Here is a 24640-nt window from a genome sequence, read left to right on the forward strand (position 1 = left end):
GCGGGGCAGTGCGTGAGCCTGCGTGCCTCTGGCGCCGAAGCCGCTGCCCTCAGTCAGCCGCCGTTGGCACCTGCTCGGAGTGGCTGCTCGGGGTTCCAAAGGGGAGAGATCTGGGGCGGGACGCCATGGGGAGAGTTCCTGTTTGCTCCTCCTGGTGGCGTCAGCGGGTGAAGGTGGCTTCTTTAACAAACCGAAAAAAGAGGAAAAAGAAGGGGGGAAGGTTTTGGAAGGGGGGTGTAAGCTTTATATTTAGTCCGCCACCTCTAAGCATCAAGGGGGCTGAAGGGTGCACCTGATGCAGTGCTTTGTTTCCAGCAGTGGCAGAACAGATGCCTCTCTTAAAGTCTTCAAAGATAGGCTGCTGCTGAATGTGGAGGTTCCACCATCTAACCATCCTAGTTAACAGACCTACATAGCCCAGTCCTCTCCGGTGCATGTTTGCTCAGAAGTAAGTTACACCGATTTCAACATACGTATATGTGCTTGTTTCCAAGCTTTTAAGTCCTGCCTCTCGGTCATAAGTGTGGTGGGCTAACAACATAAAAAGGCGGCGGCGGGGGGGGAGGAATCGATGTGAAATTCGTCAGTGGGGCTTTCTGTCTGGTCGGTGTGCTTAAGACTGCAGCAGTAAAGGATTATTGTTATTTAATGCAGTACTTACAAAGTGCCTAAAAATTTCCAAGCACTGTACTAAAATAGATGTATTAAAATATAAGATACACTTCCTGCCAGCAGTTGAAATGTGATACTCTGCACAATTGAACTATATTTTCAAACATTCTGTCAAATGTCCGTTTAAAAAAACCTTTGTGTGTTTTGATTTAGCTGTAATTTCTCCTTAGAGTGAACAAATCACGATAACGCTGCTATGACTGTGTGTGTGCTGTGCCTATACAGCAATTTATCAAGTGTCTCCATAATATATATGGTTTTCTGAAGCAAAATATCTCAGGAGACTTGAAATAAAAATGCCAGAGACACCACGATGTAATATGTTACAATTATATTTCTGCCTGCATTGCTGCATTAGTGAATGTGAGAAGTTGAAGCTGTGTTTTTACTTTATATTCCCCTTGTCATAGAAGCCCTGCCTCCTAATACCAGGTGTCTGACAGCAGCAGGAAAAGTTCTCTAAACATGTTCAAGGAGGTTGCCCTCCCTCTCGTTATTCTTTCAAGGACAAACCCTGGACTCCAAAGCAGATTGTGAGGCCAAGCCTTGGCCCAAATTCAGTGTAAACATGTGACTGCAGTTTAACACAGAAAATTGAACAGGAAAGGGCAGATTTTCCTCCTAATGGCAATGGATTGAATCCAAACTGAAATCCTGTACATGCTTACCTGAGAATAAGTTTAATTGAACTTAAGGGGCTTGCGTCTAAGTAGACAAGTAAAGGCTATTGCTGATGAACAAGCACACAGTTTTAAAATCTTGAATGTTTATTGACACAGCTGTCATTTAAGCTGCAAGAAGCCACACACAAGGATAATAATGCAGAAACTACTGGATTAAAAATAAAATGAAATACCAAATATAAATTTCCAATTATGTAGGACTGAAGATTGTGAGCAGCAGGGGAGGGGAGGCTATTTGCTCACTGTCAAAACTGACTGTGACACTCAGGTTGGAGGTGAGCGGTCTCAGGCCCACAATTTGCAGGGGCCCCATTGCCAAACCCCAGAATCTCCTGTCCTCCTTCCTTGCTGTTGCTTTTTCTTTATGCCCCAAGGAGGACCTTAAGGTCCATAAATAACAAAATGTTGGAGGTTCTGAGCCTCAAGGAAGTTAGATTGGTCTCAACTAGGGCCAGGGCCTTTTCAGCCCTGGCCCCAACTTCGTGGAACTCTCTGACACAAGAGACCAGGGCCCTGCGGGATTTGACATCTTTCCGCAGGGCCTGCAAGATGGAGCTGTTCCGCCTGGCCTTCGGCTTGGACTCACTCTGACCCCTTATATGGGATTTGGTATGTAAATTTTCCCTTGGCTTTTTTGCTGGCTCATGTAGGACCAGCATGGATAGCTGGCTCTGGTGAATATCTGATGTTTCCTCCCTTTATGGTCTTGATTTATGGGCTACTACTAAAATGAGGCTGCATTTTAAGCCGTATTTTAATTAACTGTCCCCGCCTTTTTTCCTATTATGTTTTATTGTAATTTATATTTGGTGTTAGCCGCCCTGAGCCCGGCCCTGGCCAAGAAGGACAGGGTATAAAAATTTATATTGTTGTTGTTGTTATTTGTCCTCTTAGATGCAAGTAGTAACTAAGGGAAGAAGATGCGCATAGAATCATAGAGTTGTAGTGTTAGAAGGAACCACAAGAGTCATCTAGTCCGACTCCCAAAATGCAGGAATATTTTGCCCAGTTGTGAATACACAACCCTGAGATTAAGAGTCTTATGTTCTACTGACTGAGCTACGAAGGCTTAATATCCTAGTTCCCACTAATATCGTTCTTAACAGGGACTGTTCTGAGTTTAAGTAGCAGCTAGGAATTAAGTACACACAGGTATATGGCTAGAGCTTTCTGGATTTTCTGGTGCATGTATACTGTGTGCTGTTGCTTGTCAATGCATCAGTGTATTCAACATACTTCACCTGGACTCCTCATCCTGCTGCAAGAGACATAGCATTAACATTTAAAAACTGATCCTAAGCACTGTACTGCCAAGTTGTTTTGCCTACTAGTGACTGCTTTACAGGCAAGCAAGAAAAGGATTTCAGACAGTAAGGATTGTGGTATTAGAATTCAGCAACAAAAATCTTTGAAATCTTGCTAAAAGATGGCTGAGCACCTTGCAAAGCCTTGCTTTCCGCAGAAGCCATTTAAAAGAACCCATTTATTTACCAGAATCGATGCTGCTAAAAATATCCCAAACCTGCCTGAAATAGATTGTAGGGCTTCATTTATTACTGAAATTTAAAAGTCCTTGTATCAAAAATGTTACAGCTCTTTGGCATATGAGTCCTTGCTTTAAGTGATTGTCATCTGACAGCACAGGCTGTGCTCTGCATAATCAAAAATGGTCTCAATTTTTTTTAAATGCATGAGTTTTCAATCCTTTTAGTTGGCCAGGATAGAAGTTAAATCTAAAGAGGTGGTTCTTTTCTATGTAGGTTCATATTTAAACACTCAAGCAATCTTCCTATCATTCAGCCCAAATTGGAGAGGGACAACCCGTGATCCTTCTAAAATCTGCCACCTAAAGTGATATACTCCCTTGCCTAACAGTAGAGCTGGCAGTTTCTACTGAAAGCAAATAACAATTTCCTAGCTGTATCGAATTCAGAGTGATAACAAATCCTTGTATGTGATGTTCGGCCGATTCCTATGCATGTTTTCTCAGAATTAAGTACCACTGAATTTAGCCATGAGACTTTAACCATTTAAAATTTCAGATAACATACAGACTGGTTGCAAGCGAAATCTGCAACAAAATTTTGCAGTGGGGTGTGTTTCCTTTCAGAATTCCAGTCACACGGATACTCCTTTCTCTCTGGTTTTCTAGTCCTTATCTCCAACAGTCCATCAGCATTCTATGGTCACTGAGCACACCTAGTCATCACTGGGCTGTTCTGCAGGGTTCCCTAATATCCTGTTCATAAGACATGTAGATTTGATATATGTTGAGACAGACGGATCAGGCCCCTGGTTGCATTGAAAGACTTGCACAGTATGTTCAGAGAACAGACCAAACACATTTGGGTTTCGTTGGGACATGATCCTGCACACACCCCACCCAGCAAACATTTGGTATATACGCCATGTGAGCCATATTCATCCATGAAGCTCACAGGTTGACCTGGGGCTAGTCCCTGTCAGCCTAACCTACCTCACAGGGTTGTTGTGAAGATAAATGAGGGGAGGGTTAGAATCATGAAAAGTACCTTGAGTTCCTTAGAGGAAATGTGGTATATAAACATAATGGAATAAACAAACAGATGAAATGTAATCTGAAAACAGACAGCCTCGATGTATTTCTTACATTTAGATTTGCCTTCATAACCACTACTCATCATGTGGTTTGCAATTTAGCCAAGCAAAAATCATGGAGGGCACAGGACTTAGGTACTTATTTGCTATCTGTGGAGTTCCCTGCAAAGTGTGAGGACCATGCTCTTTAGTTAACTCTGTATGGCCTACTTACAATCAAGTTGTGCCAAATGCTTAGGAGGATTTGTGGTGTTGAAAACTGTATTTCCACTACATTAAAGCAAACATGACGTACTTCAAACAGCAGTGATCAGGCAATTTTACTGCTGCTGTTTAGTGTTACAGCCTGTTGTTAATAGTTTTATAGTCCTTTTCCTGCGTTAATAAAGTGCATTTAATCTCTTTACTATGGAACATCAAGAGATCAGCCATGCTGCAGGGTTGCTTGCAGGCAAAGTCTGTTGCATAGTAATAAAGGCTGATTTGCAGGACTTCAGTTTTTTAAAAGTTGATGGGAACAGAATAAAACTGGATTGGTATTGGTAGGGCTGTGCAGCTTTTTAAAAGAAGATCCCAGAATTGTTGGACCTAACCCCAAAATAGTGATTTGAAGCTTTCTGAGCTGTTTCCAGTGCTTTTTCTATCACATTACCATACATCTGGGTTTACCTACTAACACAGCCAGCCACTTAAAAAGCCCATTGTGGATGAAAAGCAAAATATAAATATAATTTATGAATTAATGGGCAATATTTGCCTAGTCCTGTTAAATGCGGAGGGGGTGTTGATTGGCTGCACCTCTTGCAGATTAAACTGCATCCTTTAAAAAGAGGATGGGGACTTTATATGGCAGGGGAAGGCTTTCTAACTCCTCATGATGGCAAAGGTGTTCAAGCTTAGCTTAGTGCTGAACCTTGGAGCTCACCACCAGAGTTCGCAACCAGACCTCACAAATAGGGACAAGGATTGCAGAAGGAGACTGAAGAGAGTGAGCTTGTGTCTTCTGGAGCCTCAGAGTGTGTGTGGCTGATTGCTTTGTGGGAACACAGGATCTGAGGGGGAGGCGTTACAGCTAAGAGGAAGCCAACTGAGATGGGAGTTAGCAACCAGCAGCAGTCAAACTTAGCACAGTCCAGATCCTGGGAGCTTGCAAATAGACCTCGTAAACAGGGGCGTTTGCAAGGGCGTTTAGCAGGAGAGTTTAAGGGGGAGGACCAGAGTTCTGTCTCTTGGTGTGTATAGGACCAGAGACATGGAGGGTGAGGGAGCTGCTGCAGTGACCTGTAACACCTGTGCCATGTTTGTAATAGTACACTTGTAGCAAGTGCAAGCTGGATGATGACTCAAATGCTCCTATACTTACTTACATGGGAGTAAGTCCCACTAAACTCAATAGGACTTTGGGGGGACAAGGATTGCAGCATCAGTGAACTGTGAGGCACCCATAGAAATATTGACATTGTGCAAATGAAGGTCAACATGAGCACAAACTTCCCCATCCTCTTCGATGTAAAGGAATGTATCATGTATACAGTGCGCATTTGACTCATTTCCCAGTCTTGAGGGTTATGGTGCAGCCTTCCTTCCATGCACTTCCATGGGGCCCTGTGTCTAGGCAGATTATTTCAGTAATGAAATAATGAAATCAAGGCATAGAAGGGCCTTTCAGCCCCTAAATCAATCGATTCAAGATTAGTCCATGCTGGTAAAATTATTATCATATGACAGCCTTGCTTAGGCATGTGTGTGCGCGCGCGTACACACAAAGAACATTGTGTTCTCTCAGACCAGTTATGATGTCTATATACTGCATTGAGAATCAAAGGCAGTGTGCTTCTGAACACCAGCTGCTGAGGAACAATAATGGGAGGCAGCTATTGGCCTCATATCCTCTGTGGGAAGAGGATGATGGACCAAATAGGCCTTTGGTCTGATCCATCATAACTCTTAATGTTAGTCACCCCTAGAGACAGTCTTTTAAATAAATAAACAGGTACACAAATTGGGTGGCAGGGAATCAGTTTTCAATAACATGTCAGCATTGGATGTGTGTGTTTGTTTGTGTGTGTGTGTGTGTGAAATAAATCAAAATATTCATTATTGCTATTCTCAACACATATTCTCAATATAAAATTTCTACAAGTTAAGCCACTCATAGCTGCAGTACAGAAACTGATTGCTGAATAACCCTGAGAACATAACAAAATGTACTTGAGTAACCTTGTGAAGTGCAATACAGGGAAGTCTATTCCACCTTCAGTACCTGTTTTGGTTTGATGTACAAATACCTAACATCTTTGCCCTCAGGGTCATTTCAGTAAAGTGAGGTTTAAGCAAGGGTTTTAGTCTATAATTAACTAGCTCTTATTTTGCTGTCCTTTCCAGAATAGCTAGTTTCTCGGGTGAACATAGTAATAATGCTAGAGCTGTTAACCTTTCCAGAGATTGTATTACATTTGATCCTTTATGGCAAAAATCCTTCACTTGAACTCCACGGGAATTACTTCTAGGTAGGCATATATAGGAATGGACTGATTTGGTCCCCCAGCTATCACCTTGTGTTCCTTGTGACTGACAGTGCCTCTGACTCACTGACATTATGCACAAAGCGCTGTACTTAAGTCCAGGCACAACCAATTACAGTGAGTGAGTAACTCTAAATCACTTGTAACATACATTTTACTGTTCAGTTTGGAAACTTATTGCCCTCCAGATGTTGGACTACAGCTCCCATCATGCTTGACTGTGGCCCAGTTGACTAGGGCTGATGGGAGTTGGAATCGAACATCACCATTGGAGGAGGAGAAATAGTTTTCTCATCTACCTTAGTGTTTCCATTCTCAAGGGGGCTTCAGCTAAGGCTGAACAATGAATAAAACAGTAAAATTAATTGGTAATTCAAAACAAATTGTATAGCAATCAAACAGTAGAATATGGGTTTAAAATCCAAGTCAACGAAAAATTCCTCACCTAGAACTAGGTACTGGGTGAGCTTCCCTGGGGGGAGCATTCCATAGGGTGGATGCCACAATCAAGAAGTCTCTCTCCCTACGGTCACTGCCTGCACCTCCAGAGGCAGAAGAGCCAGAAAAAGGCCTCAAAGGATGACTGTAATGTAGTCACAGGTTATTGTGAAAGCAGAAGGGCATTCAGATACCCAGATCCAAAGCCATAGGGTTAAACACTCAGCAAACTATCATGGCAGCTTTGAACTGAAACACACAAACACCCCACCCAAAATTCTGATTACAAATCTATGTCATGTCCAGTTTGGCCCTAGTAATAAATGAGGGCTCACACAATATTGACTCTGGAAAGAGATTGTACATACTGTACTGGGGAGAGTGTTTGTTTCTAACATCTGATATAGCATCCCTGAGAAATACAGTTTTGTAATCTGAAAGGTTTTGCCACATGTGCTTGGGAAAATAAATGACTGTAATATGTGTTTTAGGAGTGGGACTGATACAAGTCTTTGTTTCCCTTTGTATGCCTGAACATGAAGGACTCTTCCTCAATTAAGTGTATTAAATGTGTGCATTCAAGCACAATAATTTTCATGTACGTTCAAGTGACAGCATTATCCATGGGCAACAGCTGGGTTAGGGCTCTTAATGCTTAGATAAGCTTTAGTCAAAGGCCTTCATGCCTTCCCTCCATTCTCAAGACACTGGAGGTCACAATGCTGGCTTATTTGTTTTTCTAAGGAAAAGCCAGTTCACGAAGCTGAAACTGGAAGAGAACTGTTTGTGTTTATATGTGCTTGATCCTTTCCCCTCTTGATATCTGTCGGCTTAAAATAATCCCCAAGTCACTTTCCTACCCACAGGGGGAAGGATATGGAGACACCTTATATCTTCCTTTTCAGGGGGAAAAAGCAGCTGAAGGAAAATAGTAAAGCAGCCTCATCCTGATAGCTGTCCAATTCCAACGTCTTGTTTCATTCTGCATCTATTTCAAAGGGGAGGCTGTGACAGGGGATCTGCCTGCCATCCTTTTTCAAATGTTAAATTAAATATGGGGAACCTGTGGCCCTCTTGTTGCTGGGTTCCTGCTCCCACCACCCCAGCCAAGATTTATCTCAGTCCATTTAATATCTGTATGTGGAGTGGTACCATCTTGTCCTTTGCCTCAGCCAGCAAAGTATCTTGGGGCTGTCCTAGGCAGGAGTATGTGAGCTGGAATTAGGGGGAACATAGAGCAGCTATTCAGGGACACAGGTGGCGCTGTGGTCTAAACCACAAAGCTTAGGGCTTGCCGATAGGAAGGTCGGCGGTTCGAATCCCTGCAACGGGGTGAGCTCCCATTGCTCGGTCCCAGCTCCTGCCAACCTAGCAGTTCAAAAGCATGTCAAAGTGCAAGTAGATAAATACTTCCAGCAGGAAGGTAAATGGTGTTTCCGTGCGCTGCTCTGGTTTCGCCAGAAGCGGCTTAGTCATGCTGGCCACATGACCCGGAAAAACTGTTTGTGGACAAACGGCGGCTCCCTCGGCCTATAGAGCAAGATGAGCGCCGCAACCCCAGAGTTGTTCACGACTGGATTTAACTGTCAGGGATCCTTTACCTTTACAGTGGTACCTTGGGATCACAGACGCTTCAGGTTACAGACCCCGCTAACACTCCTCTTTAATTGTTTCTTGTAGAGAAAGGGATTAACAAGGGGCTTAAGGCAAGTTTCCAGTTCACTGCTGCACCCCTTTTAGAAAAAAAAATGTCACAGCCTGTAAAACAGATTGCTAAAGAATCTAGCAGAGGTTCCTTTCAGGAGGTAATACTAATCTACTAAAACAGGGGTGTACAGGTGATGAGCATACTTTGTTCAACTTCTGCAGCCTGCATGGTTTTTCCCCCCACCTGCACCAGGCTTTTGTCATGTTGATGAATTATTGTATTATGAGTGCAGAGAGGCAGTATGTCAACATGCTATGCTAGGGCAAATGAATAATGAGATCTTAAGCAAAAGGTGAATAAGTAGGGAGTGGTGCTTGTAAATGGAAACAGGATATGCTTCCTTTAATACTGCTGCAAAAAGAGTGTTGACACTATGCTCCAACAAAGCCACTATTACAGTTTCTGATGGTGCCACTTAACTCTCATGAAAAGCTGTCTTTCCTGGATTAGTACAGCAGCTCTGATGATGGTATTCATGGTAGGTGTATTAGGGGCTTGTCATCTTGTGTAACCGCTTGCTTAGATCCATAGGCTGCCTCATGCCAGGGGCTCAGGGAGGATACTCAGAGAATCATCCATCTGGAAGGGCCAGAAGACCATCAGTTCAATGCAATCGTACAACAGGGCAAAACCAATTACAGTGGTCACTTCCTCTTTCAGCTTACCAAAGGTTAGGTCTTACCACAGCAGCATCCAATGGTTTGTTGAAATATGCTGTTGAATTACCATGCTTTGGCTTATCTGTACACATGTTAAACTGGCGCTGCTTTTTTGCGGGCTATAGAGGGGATCTGTACTTCAGCTGACTTTGCAAACGAAAGCAAGGAAATGGACCAGAGGAGGCATGGAAAAATAATAGGATAGATAATTACTAGTCACAGCTGCAAATAGGCACTTGTTTAATGGTGCACTATGCACACATAAATGTGACTATCCCTTTTTTTTAGGAGCTGGATGCTTCCCTATATATTATGCAAAGTGAAACAAGCAGAAAGAGAAGGCAAGGTTAGAAAGCAAGTTGTATAGGTTGCATTGCTGTGACTCCTTTTGCTCTCGACAAACATGACTTGTGAACCATGTGGTTGAACTTCAGTGCTATTGAGCAAACGAGGAAATGGTTTGTGGAAGTAAAGTATGAATGCTAACACTAATCCAAGCCACAGAGCTGATAACGAGCAGCAAGTTTTTCTATGGGAGTTTTTTTGGAGCTAACAGGACCAGGATGAGGAAATTAAGAAGTGGGCAAAAGGAGGAAACCTCCCAAATGTTACTGGCCAGGTAACAGGACGGTTAATTACTTTTATGGTTTTATTAATTTATAGACAGGGTTGTACCTCTTTCAACTTATTATTAAAACAATACATATCCTATTGGGTGCCACAGTGATAGGAGGTGCTAATATTCTAGTGAGGAAGGGATTCTTAGCAAAGTCCAAGTATCTATGAGCAATGAGTGGTACCCAACTAAGTCGGCGCACGCCCACTGAAACAAATGGAATTATGTTATTCATAATTATTTAAGTCCACTCCTTTCAATGGGTCTACCGTGAGAATGACTGGAAATATACTGATTCCTTCATCCCTGCATTATACAGGTGTAAGCTGGCTGCCAGCATGGCAGGACCATAGGATTACTAAACTGGTTTCTGAAATGTATGTGTTTCTCATAAGAAACATCATCTTCTTTAAAATACGCAATTGATGGTAGAATTGAGTGTATCATTGCAGCCCACATTGCTCAGGTATTTCTTAATTGTTATTTTTTTAAGTGGGCTGGTATAAAGGTAAAAAAGGTGGAAGGAAACCCTGAAAAAATGGCAGTCTAAGATGTAGATAAATCATGAACCAGTTGAATTTTCTAGACGTGTGAAAGAATACCTCTGGTTGCAGATCTTGCAGTCTCCAGACTGAAACACTCACGGAAGATCAAACTACCTTCATTTTCTCCACACACACAAAAGGGCACAGCATCTTTCTCACTTCTGTTATTATAGGAGGAAATTATACCACATAGAGATATTTTATGCATATTAAGTAAAAGATAGTGGGCTGAAACTTATTGTCCTTATTCAGCCAAATTATTTTGATTAAAGTTGTTCAAAATAGTGCCATGTGTAAATACAATAAACATACAGATATTTTTTTAAAAGCAAATTGCATTTATTTGGCCATAGAACTCTTAAAACTGTAACTTCTTGGATTCCATTCTTTTAAAGTGCTTCATATTCAGGTTTATATTATTTTTGTCAAATGCACACTTATAAGAAAGATCTGGTTCAGCAATCCAACATAATTGTCTATTTTTATAAAATTCTGCCAACGAGGTCAGATTCTGGTTGTAATCCAAAGATTTTTCATTTCTAATTTGGGTAGTGCTTGTCATGTCAGGTGCCTCAGGACTGGCCTTTTATGTCAATACAAGTGTTTTAGTTATGCACAACTGTGGCTGAGAACAAAGTCTCACCTGATTGTATTATGTACAACAGCATTTTGTATTTCATGTGGCTTTATCATATGGAATGAATTGTACCCAGCAAAAGCCAAACAAAATATCAAAGCATCTAACAATGGTGGCCCAGACCACAATTCTGAAAAATATATACATCCTTAAACCATGTTAGAAATAAGTGGCAAGAATAACACACAGTTTAGAAGAGATGAAAACATATTGTGGCATTCATACAGTACATTAAGGAGATTTCATCCTGAGGAGATACATGGGGAATTTAATTGACAGGGCACCCTTGCAAGCTGACAACACCATGAACATCTGAAATTTTGCTCACTAAAACAGGTTTGTCATTAATTGAAACACCCTTCAGACAGCCAAGGAACACGTCCTGAACAGGAAGCCACGGTGTTGCCAAATTTACTGTAAAGAGAAAGGATAAAGATAAGTTGAATACAGCACATTGCGGTTTGGTACAGAATTGTAGAAACTGCAGTTTTTCTTTATCAGTAGAAGTGGAATGAAATCAGTATATGCCTATTCCTATTCAAAATAAACTTATATAATGGCTATTAAAAATTACTTGGAATTCATCTATGTTTTGCAACAAATGTTAACATTTTACAAAGGCTCTCTTTCCAGTCCCACTGATTGGACAGCTTTAGAAAGATTAATACAGAACTCTCTAGTCAAGTATCTTCTCTTGCCCCCTCCCCTTCTACCTAAACTCCCTGGCTGTGGTCCTGTTCCTATCTATTTTCTTCCTGACTGGCCTCTTGGCTTGACAATGCTATATTCCCTTGCAAGCATCAAGCTCCCATGGAACTGGCTGGAACTTTGAAGTTCTTTGTTGGGATGACTTGTGTGTCTCCTCCAAAATCTTGGAAATGCATCATTTGCCCCTGGAGGGAAGCCACAACTGACACCAATGATGATCAGCTTCACTTCTGATATAAATAGCAGCTTTCTTAAGGTAAGGCCACTTGTCACTGGGGATAGCTGGGGTAGGGGGAAGGATTAAACCTTTTCTTCCCCCTTCTGTGGTCCTGCTGCTTTTGTCCCCATGGCTACTATTTACACTTTTTAAAAAAATAATAATTGCATTTTCATTTCATTAATGTGCATGTTATCTGCATTAATGTAATTAACTTCTCATCTAGTTTGGCCTTCAAAGAGAAAGGCTTATTCATAAGGAATGAGAAAGAGATTCTACTTTCTTTTGACCGAATGCGGTTTTTCCAGATAGAAGGTTGTCACATTCATTACATACATTTCTTTAAAAAATAATAAAAAAGTTAGCAGTACTGAAAGATTAACCAGAAAGAGTCTTCCTACCTGGAACTCTCCCAAAATAAAGTGGTTGAGCATGGCTGGTGGAGAGCATAGCTGATGGTCCAGTGGTGGAGTTAATCTTTGCATCTACTTCGAGGTACACAATGTTCTGTTTCCGAGTTACTATAAACAATCACATGAATCACATGCCTTTCATTAAGACATTCCTCAGTTTCAGTCACAGTAATACTTCACTTATATCCTTTCTCCTTGGATTGATCGATCTATCTATGAATGAAAATCTTTCCTCACCTACAATTCCAAGACACCTATTCTAGACAAATACAATATGTCTGGAGGTAGCCATGTTTAAATATTAGCCTGGTGGTGGTTGCTAGCCCTTTTCTCCCTGAATTACCTCTCCGCATGCAGCTTTTACCCCAAACCTGTTCACCTTGCAACCGTAGGTCTGAAAACCCTGGGGGGGAGGAACAGCTGGGGGTGGGAGGATCTAAGGAAAATAGGGTAGAATAGCTACATATTACAGCTGTAGTGTAATATGTAGTTTGGAATGCAGGAATGTTATTTGCAGTACTGTATAGTTTATTTCATTGTTATTCCAGTGAGAAAAGCATGTGGGAAAGCTGCTACAGAGAAAAAGAGCAAATATGACTCCACCAATCCACCGTCTAATGTTACTTAATAGATCTGTTAACCAAAGCAATAAATCACCTTGCTTTAGAACAATCCTGCTGTAGTCCCACTGAAATCTATGGGGTTACTCTTAGATTATTCTGAACTAATTTACAGATTGTGTTCATAACACGTGTATAGTCAGAATTCATATCAAGCTAAACTGAAAATGCACACAAATACATCTTAAACAGATACAAATTAAGTTATGCATTTAAAGAAAATTAGTTAAAAATGCATTAGAAATTCAGTTAGTCATCTTTAAAAAGCATGAAGTGCTACTTTTTTTTAGAGCTCAGCAATGTCTGACTCTCATTTTCTTGCCTCTAAAGAACTGGTGAATGAGATTGCATAGTACCTGCTACGGAGTGCCATTTTCCATCACACAGAGACTGCTGAGGCGTGACTGACGTTGAGAACTCTCCAGCACCATTATTACCAGAGGCAGTGAGCTGTGAAAACAGACATCTTTTAAATTAGCAGCAACAAAAGGAATAAAATAAAAGCATGGACACAAGAAAATGTGACGATGAAATATTTGCTGAGCCTGATTAATTTAACCAATGCTTTTAGGGACGGTTGTCTCACTTGTAAACCCTAGATTGCTATGCTGTTGATCTTTGGGTATACTTCCAATCCACAGAAATGCCAAGAAAGTGAGTTTTATATTCGGTGCATTACTTTGGTGAAAAGGAGGTAGCCATGTTAAGAGTTTTCTAGGTGGTTATGGCTAAGTTGAAGCTGATTTAATAATTTATACTGACATCACAAGACTTTGGCTTACACTGCCCTTGACAATGCCAGTGTCTGCAGTGAAACTTAGATTTTGCCCATTGTCAGATGTGTCCCATACTGCTGCCCTGTACCACAAAAATATATAGGAACCATGAAAACTGAGCCAGGTTCTATTTGCACAACTCCATCTCTTCATCTGCATAGTCCATCACCAGTTCCATTTGTCATGCTTGAATGTGACAGAAGTCTGGGAGCTGGCTTTTGTAAATACTGATACTAGATCTTAGTAGTTCAAAGTAGATGCTCCCTTCCCCTCACCCACTCTGTCTTCACCAAATCGGGGGGGGGGGCGGAGGAGAGATGGAATCACACCTACCATGCCGCCTTCCATGTACACAGTTAAATAGTTCCTCTGTTTGCTGCCAGTATGAATTAAAATGCCATTCAAGCTTCTTGAACGAATCTTAAATACAATCCTATAGTCCAAGCTCAATGAAAAAGCATTTTCTGTGAAGCAAAAAGAATTGGGAAAACATGTTAAAGGGGATGCCAGCTCTATACTGTACATTGTTACTTGCTACTAAGATGTGTATGTGTTCCAAGAGTCTTTTCTTTTAAGATGGTTATTATATAGTCCCCCATTCTGTAAGATGTCCCTGGTCCCAAAAGGGTTCTGACTGAATGCACAACCTCTGAATCTCTGTTCTGATTGAATGCACAGCTTGTGTTCAGAACCAACTATTTCTGCACCATACTTACCAATGACAATATGCCCCCCTTCGTTGAAGAAAGAGATCCCATTCTCCAAAACATTATCCAAGCAAGGCAGAACACCGCTGTTCTGATGGTATGTACGCATGTGCTTTCCTTCCACGTTAAAGTTTCTCAGGCAACCTGCAAAACTCTTTCTTGGTATACTCTGGAAATATAAATTCAACACAGATTATGATAATATTTACTTGAACAATGCATCACTCCATGCTGGCTGGCCTAGGAGCAGATGCCTAAATAGATCATGCAGTTTTTAGGCTATCTTGAAATGTCAAAATCTCTAGAGCTATATGTATTCTAACTTTACAAAGGAATCAGGGTCAGGCTAGAACATTGGTGAGGAACCTGTGGCCCTCTAGTTGTTGCAAAATGAAACTTGTGCATCCATATTTCTCAGTGGGAGTCAAGTTGGAAGGTGACATGCCAGTGACCATCTTGGCTGTGAGACCTAGAAGACCAGCTCCCTACCTTGCAGGCCTTTTCTACCTAGTCTGGGAGGGTGGAGCCCTGACTGACTCCAGCTACAAAAGCTGAGGCTGCTGAAGAGGCCAGAGACCATCTTGGCTGTCTCTTAGTGCAGACCCAGGGCACTGAACCTCAGCTTCCACAGCCACCACCTGCCATGAGCCACCATTGGCAGAACTGGCAGCAACAGACATGTTCTATGCTTCTGATAATATTTTATTCACTTGTTAATTATGCTGTTTTAAAAGTGCATTTTGTATTTGATTTCCTTTAGTAAAGTTTTATTTTTAAATATTTTCCTGTTTCCTGTTAATTATGTTGCTTTGAATGTATACTTTTTAAAAGTTCTTCAGTAATGTTTTATTCTGGATTGTTTAATTTTATGTTTTAATGTGTTGTAAACCACTTTGAGATTTTTTTTCCCTCTTAAAAAGATAAAGTAGTAAAAATAATAATGCAATTGTCACAGATTGGAAGTACTCCGTGTGAGAACTTTGTTGTTGTTTAGTCGTTTAGTCATGTCTGACTCTTCATGGCCCCATGGACCAGAGCACGCCAGGTACTCCTGTCTACCACTGCCTCCTGCAGTTTGGTCAAACTCATGTTAGTGTGAGAACTAGACTGCCACTATTTTCAGGTGGCATTCAAACACACACCAGCAAATTCAGGTTGTGCCATTATAGCTGATTGGGATGTCTTGTGCAACAAGCCCACTTCCCCAAAAGATTGGATTTTTTATGATAAGGAAGGTATAGGGAAAATGCACTGGAAAACTAGCATTAACTAAACTAACCTCCTTAATGAATGCTCATTAAGTATTGTCATCTAATATGCCTACAAACAAATCAAGATGAATGCTGAATAAGCAGGTCATCTGAAACCACCCCTGATTTTATGCAGCTGGAAAAAGAAAATGTTACCTGCCTTGAGCCAACCACATCTAAGTCCACATCAACTGAAACACCAGCTTTTTACCTGAATTTTCAATGAAGGAACCCCTCCTAGGTAGATCGGTGACTCAGTCATGGCAAAGAAGGAAGGTTCTGTGTTTACTTCCCGAGCTTTCAGACCATCAACAACAAGTCGTACTCTCTTTCCAGCTCTGCTGAACACCACCTTTTCAGAAAACAAGCACAGTCTTAAACAAATACACCTAAGTTAAAAAAAATAAAGCAGTGCTAAATGTCATCTTGGAGTAACACATAACTGCTTTTTTCATGCTAAGTGGTAACAGGACTGTGCCTTTTTTCAACTATTTTGAAGTGTAGCATTCTATGGGGGACACATAACTAACCTTCACCTGGCATTGTCCACACATTCTGAAATATATATTCACAATGATGAGGGCTGGACGCTTCAGTTGGTGACAGTAATGCCTGAGTGGATGTTAAATAAACCAATTTGCTGCCATGTAGTCATCTGGCAGTTCCTTAATGTGGAGAGTATGAGAGATTCTCTGTGTTTTAAATTTCACCAGAAATTGATCTGAACTAACCAGCCACAGAAGGAGAGGGGAATGAGAGGCAAATCATGGATTGGGTTCCAGTCAGATACCCCCAGCAGATGGCATGAAAATAAAGTGGTTTGGACCAGTGGTTCCCAATTAGCTAAATACTGTGGCCCCCCTGTTTTTCAAAAGCCAAGACATGGACCCCCTACTTTTGAAAAATTTGATATCTCTGTGGTAGTTTTTGTGGGTCTACGACAGCGGGTCCATGACACAATTCTCATGTAGGTTAAGCAAACTCCCTGGGGTCCATGGACCACCAATTGGGAGCCACTGGTTTGGACAATAATTGTATCACTAGACTTTGCTGCTTCTTCTTCCCACCATGGTAGTGGTAGCTTTTGTCCACAAGCTGCCTCCTTCAGAGTTAGACATCTGTCACAATGGCTGCCCTATGCACTAAATGACTGAATCCTTTAGCCTAGGCAGATTTCATACTCACAGTATGCCACTGTCCGTCATTGTATTTAGCTTTGCTTTTGATTTTTATCTTCCTTCCATCAGCAGCAAGTAAAAGCACAAAACGCCCTTTTGAAAGGAAAAGAGCTGTGTAGCTGTTCCCCAGCTTGTCTCCCATGAAGAAGATCAATCCTCTAGATGATGATGTACGAATGTCCACAGCAAAATGGGACCTTGAATTACATTTTTTTTTAAGTTCAGAGAAGATTAACCAATACGGAAGCAGAAAATGCTATGGTTATATTATTATATTTCTCATTAAATTAATATTCAGTTGCTTCTAAGTTCCTCTCTCTTCAGTGCTCACAATTACTCTTTGATGAAGGATATAATTTACCACAAAGACATCAATAAGCTCCAAGTATAACCAGATATTTGAACCTGGATTGCTGTATCCAAGCCCAGAACTGATTATCACATAAATAGTCAAACAAATGCCGCATTACATTATTATTACAATATGGGATAAAATATGTTCCTAAGAACCCAGTCTGAAAGTACCTGTATGATGTTTGGGGACATGAGACAGGGACTCAGGCAACATAACTCAGGTGCCTCTGAACTCTGCTCCTCTGGGACAGATCTCAAGCTGAGGGCATTACTGACTTAAATCTCCATTGTTCTGCAGCAGCATGCATATGGTGACATGAGCCAGAAAAAGCTGATTTTCAGTTCAGTTGGGACCTTGTGACTTAAGGAACCAACTGTAACTTGACGTGCCGTATATAAATCTTACTCCAAGTTGTGTTTCCCAGTCTGTGCAATTCATCCAACAGAACAATAGAACTGCCTTGTCACAGGTCTGTTGACTACATTCCTCCCGCCAGCAACCTGGTGCCTAGCCACCAGCCTGCCTTCCACTTGTTTCTCTGGCCCTTGTTTGTCTGATCCAGTGTCTGAACTCCAGCCTGTTTGTCTGCTGCCTTTGACCCAGCCCTCGTCTACTTTGCCAGACAACAGCTAGGTCTCAGCCTGAAAATATTCCATGGAATTCTAGATGCTTTGAAAATGTTGAGAACAACAACAACAAATCCCATTACCTGTCTCTTGATGATGCTTGAGATGTTGTAAACAACAAATGAGTGTCAGGAGTATTGCCAAAATGATATGCTCCAGTGACAAAATTTAACTGAGCATGTAAAGGACAGCCCTTGTTGTTTTGCTGCATAGTTCCATCTGTCAAATAGGCAATGGTTTTTTTCCTCTGGAAAAGAAAATGTAAATATTTAGTACTGGCACCTCTTATGAATAACCTAATACAAGGTTGGGGGTTAATAATTTTGCAGGGTTATGCATTTCCTTGAGATCATTGAGTGTATTCACTCATTTGTCGTGTCTGAAAATTGACATCTTGTTTTTCTCTCTGGTATCTGTCATAGATCTGAGGATATTTTTAGAACTATGTTTCAAAAATCATTGAGTCACAACTTGAGGTTTTCAAGGTTTTCAAAAGTAAATGCTATTCCTCTCTGCTCTCAGTGTGGTGTTCTTGATTAAATTATCCATCCTCTTCTGATTGGCAATCTATGTATGTTTACTCCAAAGTGACTCCCTTTATAGTAGGGATGGGGAACCACAATTCCTGTCATCCTTTACCATTTGTCACGCTAGAAGGAGCTGATGGGAACTGGAATCTATAGAAAATGGAATCCATAATGAGCTCAAAAGACGAGAGTAGCAGTTGCCAATCACCATGCTCCTGATGAAGGAAGCAACACTAGCACCAAATGAGCCCATGCAACCCACCTCTGGATCTGAACGACAGCCAAGCACCATATTTTTCGCTCCATAAGACGCACTTTTTCCCTCCTAAAAAGTAAGGGAAAATGTCTGTGCGTCTTATGGAGCGAATGTGTGGTCGATCGCTGGCTCTCTTTATGGCCCCGCCCCCTTACCCAGGCCTCCATTGTTGAATGTTCTGCAGACGGAGGCTGTTTGTTTCCCCAGCGACATGTGACTGGCTGATTAGATTATCTGTCTGGAAACTGTAGAAACTGCTCCCTTTCCTTTCCTAAAGAAGCTGCGGAACTGAGGTGAACCCCATAAAAACATGATTTTTTCGCTTTGCAAAGTAAGCTCAACAACTTTGAGCTGATCCTCAAAAAAACAGGGCTTTTCCCCTTTGCAAAAGAAGCTGCACAACTGAGCTGATCCCCCCAAAACCGGGCCTTTCCCCCTTTCCTCCTCTAAAAACTAGGTGCGTCTTATGGAGCAAAAAATATGGTACTTCTTCTGGCTATCACTTTTCCCCTTATCATGCCATGAAGCAGCATCCAGCAACGAAGCAGAGGAGGAAGACTACATTTGCTGTATTCACACCTCACTGGTAAATGCAGCAATGCCCCCACCCCCCGTTTTCTAGAGGTTGTTCTGCTTTTATGCAATTTTGCTCATAAGCACAATAGCCCTCACGTAAGATGTGAGCTAACTGTATGTTCTTTCCATGGTAATTACCAACTGTTATTCTTTCAAAGCATGTACTGTATATGCTAATTCAAGCACATTAGCAAAAAAATTACACATGGCTTATTTGTTGACTATGATCACTGAATGTATCCAAATAGGTTTCTTCCTTTACCCAAGTCATTTCCCAGAGTTTGTTCTCAGTCAGAGCTCTCTTTTATTATGCTTCTGCTATCACCACTTGCCCTATTCAGGCTTTCATTATAAGGCTTAAATGCACAAGCAAGGAGAGGAGAGGTACACAAGCTCACCTCCCATCCCCATTGCCCTCTGTGTGTTTAAGGGTAACTGTTCGCAACAAGGACGCCTCCTGTACTCATGGAGGCTCCTAAGCATTTTGGAATCCTGATTTCTATTTCTAGAGAACTAGACATAGTTCTGTAATTAAACAACACAACAATCAGAAGTTATGTTTTCTTGTTGCATAAACTTGTATTTTCTTTTCTTTCCCTTTTCTTTACAGAACGCTGAACTTCCAACCTTTAAAAACCTTGGATGGTCCACATCATCCAGGTCTTTCAGCAGCATCAGCTTGGGTTGTTTCTTTATCATACAGGATCCTAAGGATACATCAATCTTCTTAGTGTTATCTGTTAGGTTTTGAACTTCAGGAAGCCGATCTGATCTGGAATAGATGTAAGAGAAGGCACATATTTCACATAGTGGAGCCAGCTGGTAGGCTTGTAAAATACTTAAGAGAAATTCTTTTTTCTAGGAAGACAGTACAAATAAATCAATTTAGCCTAGTTTTCTCTCTAACTGCTTTGCCTCTGCTGTGTTTTGTATACGAGGTGAAACATTTGGAGGTGGCATTTTTATTGGCCCTACTTTATTAGTGAAAAATGAATGCATATTTGGGAAAGGTGTTCTGAATGCAGCTGTGCTGAGAATAAGCACCCACAATATAGGGAATAACATCTATAAATTTGTAAATCTTAGTTGAATTGATGAATGTTCTGCCTTGCCCTATCAATAATACTTCTCTTTTAAGTGGCTCCTTACTTATTCTGTTAAGGGGCGATGTGCAAAAATATTACTTTCTCTCACAGGGACTCCCACCTGGAATCTGATTTAACAAAAGGTTCTCTAATATTTATGTTAGAAAGTAGCTGATACACTGGATAGGTTACATGGGCTAGAGTCTACAGGGGATAAAAGATTGCAGCCTGAGTTGAGAGAAATGAGCAGGTAAGCTCAGTATGGGTGGTACCAGAGGAAGAGGGGCAAGCGCCCCTCTAAATGAGGAATTTGCCCTCCTCTTCATTGCTGGACCCCTGTCCTTAACACATACTGTTATTTTTCTTTCAGAGAGCAAGTTGCTCACCTAGAAATATACTTTGCCCCTCCTGTTTGCAACCCCCAAAATATTTTTCTGGTGCTGCCTCTGGGACTCAGCAACACCAAAACAGTTATGAAAGTGTAAAAGTATCACAACTGTACCTCCGCACATTTTGGGTGGGTGCTGATAAACTGATGCAATGCAAGCTGTACTGGAAAACTGCAGTGTGCCTAATCTGCACCAATTTCCTGATAGTCTACGAGCTAAGCAGTATGGCAAATGCCAGCAGAACAGTCAACACAGAGGAAGGGTGATCCAAACCCCGCACAATACAGCATTGTCTTTTTCAGGTACTACTTGCCAACATTCTGGTTTCACTTTCAGACATACAGATGCTACTTTTTCAGTATATGCCCAAAGGCATTGTGCTGTGTATTCTGATTCTGTTGTGTGTGCTCATTGTAAACACTGGTTTTGTGAGGAGCAGAAAGTACCATATTAATGGATTGGAACAGTCTGTGCTCTTGGGCAATATGTTTACCTTTGTATAAAGACATTGGAAATGCATCCTTCAAAATCATTCCCACCCAACTCTATTGGCCGACTCATTGTTTTCCTTCCAAGGGTTCCAACTATTGTTGACTCAGGCACATCATCAACTAGCATCTTAAGCCTGGAACAAGAAAAACACAATCTAGAGTGAAATTTTGGAGCAAAACTATTAAGTCATCTCAACGTTTATTTAATCAGCCACTTAACATTCGTACAGTACGTTTTGACAGTTGTTCACAAAGCTGTTTACAGCATAAAGCACTACTAGTACATTTTTTAAAAAGAAAAGAAAACCAAACAATCAGATCAGTACACACACACACACACCTGTAGCATTCCATTCTTAGTTAACTCATTTTCAAAAGCCTAGAACATTTTTTTTTTTGCTGGCCTCAAAAAATAGGCAAGTGAGAGCCCCCTGAAGGAGGACATTCTATAATACTGAGACAGCTACCCAAAAGGTCCAGTTTCTAATGGACACTAATCTAGAATTCACAAAAAGATGATACCCTGAGCTGGTAAATTATGACTTCAAGCACAGCCTTGTTCTCCTGTTACAACTTGGATGGAAAAGGGTTGCATATAATCACCAGTGTCTATTTATTTATTAATCGTGTATTTATTAAATTTGGACTTACTGCAGTAGAGTTTCCCCTTTTCTGCATGAGACCGTGATTAAGCAGAGTAGAATCAGATTCCGCACAACTTATGCAGAAGTATGTGGCCATGTTGGTGCATCTTTTGCTCTTTGTTTTCACACTGCAGCACAAAACCTACACCACTCATTAACAGTCCGACATTTTCTGTGGCTAGCCAAAGGCCCCATGCAGTCTATGTATACCCATGTGACTAAATGAGAGCATCCAAACCAGATTCTAAAACTCCATATAGGCATTATCTTAGAAACCAAACCATTACATTTGATACATTATTGCTGATGAATTGGATTGTTGCTGCAGTGCTCTCCAGAGACAGAATTCAAGCAGCTAGTTGGTTGTCATGGGATAGGGTTATTTCCTGCCAGGTTACCTCCCAGAAGCTGGTATTCATGGAATAAGAAGCCAATATTTGTGATGGCCAAACCACGACTGAACGTTCAACTAACCAGGTTAACCATGGTGATGATCGTCACATGAGATGCACATCATCAGAATCTAATCATAGAAGCTTCTGCTCCACCAAGCCAACACAAATTAACAATGGGTGCAGGCTTCACAATTGCAGCAACATTACAGAATTTCCCCATTTATGTAAAAACAAAAATAAAAATGCCATGATTCCTAGGTTGCTAGCAAAGATCAAAACAGATATGAAAAGAAGATATTTGAACAAGTCCATACAAAGAAGATGTGGAGGCAAAAGGTTAGCAGCATCTGTGTATTTAGCATAACCTGGGAAAGCTAAGAGATCAATTTATACATGCTAGTTGTGATCTAGCAGTCGCAATCTGCTTGCAGAGCTCTGTGTGCACAATATTTGCTTCATTCTGTTCTCTGAGAGGGAAGCGCATAGTGCACACAATGGGAAATGCCAGTGAAGTCTTACAGAAGAGTATGAAAAGCCTTTCTACTCTTATATGCAGAGTTCTTGATCATGCCCTATGGAAGAGGAGTGGGTTGTGAAACTGGCGTACCAAGCACAGAGATAAGCACATACAGAACACACAAAAATAAACTGGGTCTACATTTTGTCACAGAAAATGCTCTAATATTCAAGAATGGAACTGTGAAGACTTTGAAAATACAAAAAAAGTCTCCTGTTTATTCTGAGGTTCCACATCAACTGATGGCATTAATCCTAATGCAGTTTTAACTTTCTAGATATTATATACAGTGGTACCTCGGGTTACATATGCTTCAGGTTACATACGCTTCAGGTTACAGACTCCGCTAATCCAGAAATAGTGCTTCAGGTTAAGAACTTTGCTTCAGGATGAGAACAGAAATCGTGCTCCAGCGGCGCAGCAGCAGCAGGAGGCCCCATTAGCTAAAGTGGTGCTTCAGGTTAAGAACAGTTTCAGGTTAAGTATGGACCTCTGGAAAGAATTAAGTACTTAACCCGAGGTACCACTGTAATCAAATGTCAAGTCAAGCAATACAGCCCCATATTTTTTCTCTAACATAGCATTCACTCTGTCCCATAAAGTGTTGGACTTACGTGTCACCCTCTTTCATCACTGTTACATAATGCATTGAGCCATCTTCATATCTCTTGCTAGACTGACCTTCTTCATCAGCTAACTTTACGATGACAAAGCCATTTCTCAGGAGCACAGTAAGCACATCAGGCTAAAAACAAACAAACCAAAATTTAATTTTTGAGGTTTTAGCTTTGGCAAAAAAGGGAAAATGATTATCTTTGAATAGGAGAACAAAAGAAGATATATCTCTCATACCCGTAAATTGTAATATAGCAATGTTCCATCAAGGGCCAAAGTGTGAAAGCCAAATCCAATTTGGAAGTCGTTAGGAAATGGAAAACCATCATCACTCAAATCAAGTACTCCATTCTTAGAAAAAGTCGCAGCTCTCACAAGCTAAAAATACAAATGGATAATGAATAGGTTTCCTTTTTCAGAAGAGTCATTCCTACTTTCCTTGCTTCTGTCTAATATATCAAGTGGAATTAACGGATCTCACATTATGGGCTCCATGGGAAAGTGGGACTCACAGATCTTATTTTGGGAAGCTGTGGAAAGGTTGGTTTTTTTTTGTCTTAAATGCATTATATGAATGAAATGCCATCATGATCATGATTAGTATCCAGTACCTAAGGACGTTGTAATCGGCAAATTACCTTCCAGTCTTCGGGACAATTTTTGCTGACACCAAGCATCTCAGAGATGGTAGGGGAAGACTCAAAAGAAGTTTTTACATTCTTCATGCACCCACGAAATGGAGGTGTCGATATATTAAAGCTGTTTCCGCAAAGAAAGAAAAAATACCACATAGCCTTTAAATTTGCCATTATTGATTCCAAATGTCTCATTTCATGTACAAACTGCTTTCCACTTCTTATCTCCAGAGTAATTCAGTAAGTGCTGCTAAGAGATTGTGACTTGCCCTAGGTCACTAATTAAATATCTTGGTTAGAAAAGGGTACCCTACACTCAAATCTAGCACTCTATTCACTGACCCCCACTATACACATGAGAGCAGTATTACAATGGCAGAATGACAAGTGCAAACCGGCATTAAACTTATGTGAAGAATATTTTTGTATCTATGTAGTAAGCTTTTGTGTTTGCGAACTGGAACTGGAGGTACAAACTAAGGCCTTACAGTTCAACCCAGACCTGGGAAAGGACCATCTAGGTCTTTCAGTGAAATGCTCCGCTTTGTGTTAATCATGCCTGCACAAATGAAACCTACCAAGCTGAATACAGCCCAGCTG

At 41.0% G+C, this 24640-nt stretch overlaps 1 protein-coding gene and 1 long non-coding RNA gene across 2 annotated transcripts in view; one reads left to right on the forward strand and one right to left on the reverse strand.

Moving 5' to 3' along the window:
* Positions 1 to 108: 108 nt before the first annotated feature.
* Positions 109 to 14598, forward strand: LOC309374367. The gene is made up of 3 exons (XR_014170550.1): positions 109 to 448; positions 11859 to 12024; positions 14473 to 14598. It is a non-coding gene; the product is annotated as an uncharacterized lncRNA (long non-coding RNA).
* Positions 10741 to 24640, reverse strand: part of LAMA3 (laminin subunit alpha 3) — a 130263-nt gene continuing 116363 nt past the window's right edge. Inside the window, exons 66-78 of the mRNA XM_081919177.1 lie at positions 24044 to 24164; positions 23643 to 23783; positions 23405 to 23535; positions 21237 to 21368; positions 19897 to 20041; positions 17994 to 18157; positions 16937 to 17126; positions 15963 to 16103; positions 14511 to 14670; positions 14128 to 14258; positions 13375 to 13468; positions 12387 to 12506; positions 10741 to 11474 (exon numbers count right to left, since the gene is read on the reverse strand). Coding sequence (XP_081775303.1) covers positions 11329 to 11474; positions 12387 to 12506; positions 13375 to 13468; positions 14128 to 14258; positions 14511 to 14670; positions 15963 to 16103; positions 16937 to 17126; positions 17994 to 18157; positions 19897 to 20041; positions 21237 to 21368; positions 23405 to 23535; positions 23643 to 23783; positions 24044 to 24164 — 1816 coding nt within the window. The 3' untranslated portion in view covers positions 10741 to 11328. The remainder of the gene's footprint in view (positions 11475 to 12386; positions 12507 to 13374; positions 13469 to 14127; positions 14259 to 14510; positions 14671 to 15962; positions 16104 to 16936; positions 17127 to 17993; positions 18158 to 19896; positions 20042 to 21236; positions 21369 to 23404; positions 23536 to 23642; positions 23784 to 24043; positions 24165 to 24640) is intronic.

This window comes from Podarcis melisellensis (assembly GCF_964234715.1).
Source record: "Podarcis melisellensis genome assembly, chromosome: 7".
NCBI classification, from domain to species: Eukaryota; Metazoa; Chordata; class Lepidosauria; order Squamata; family Lacertidae; genus Podarcis; species Podarcis melisellensis.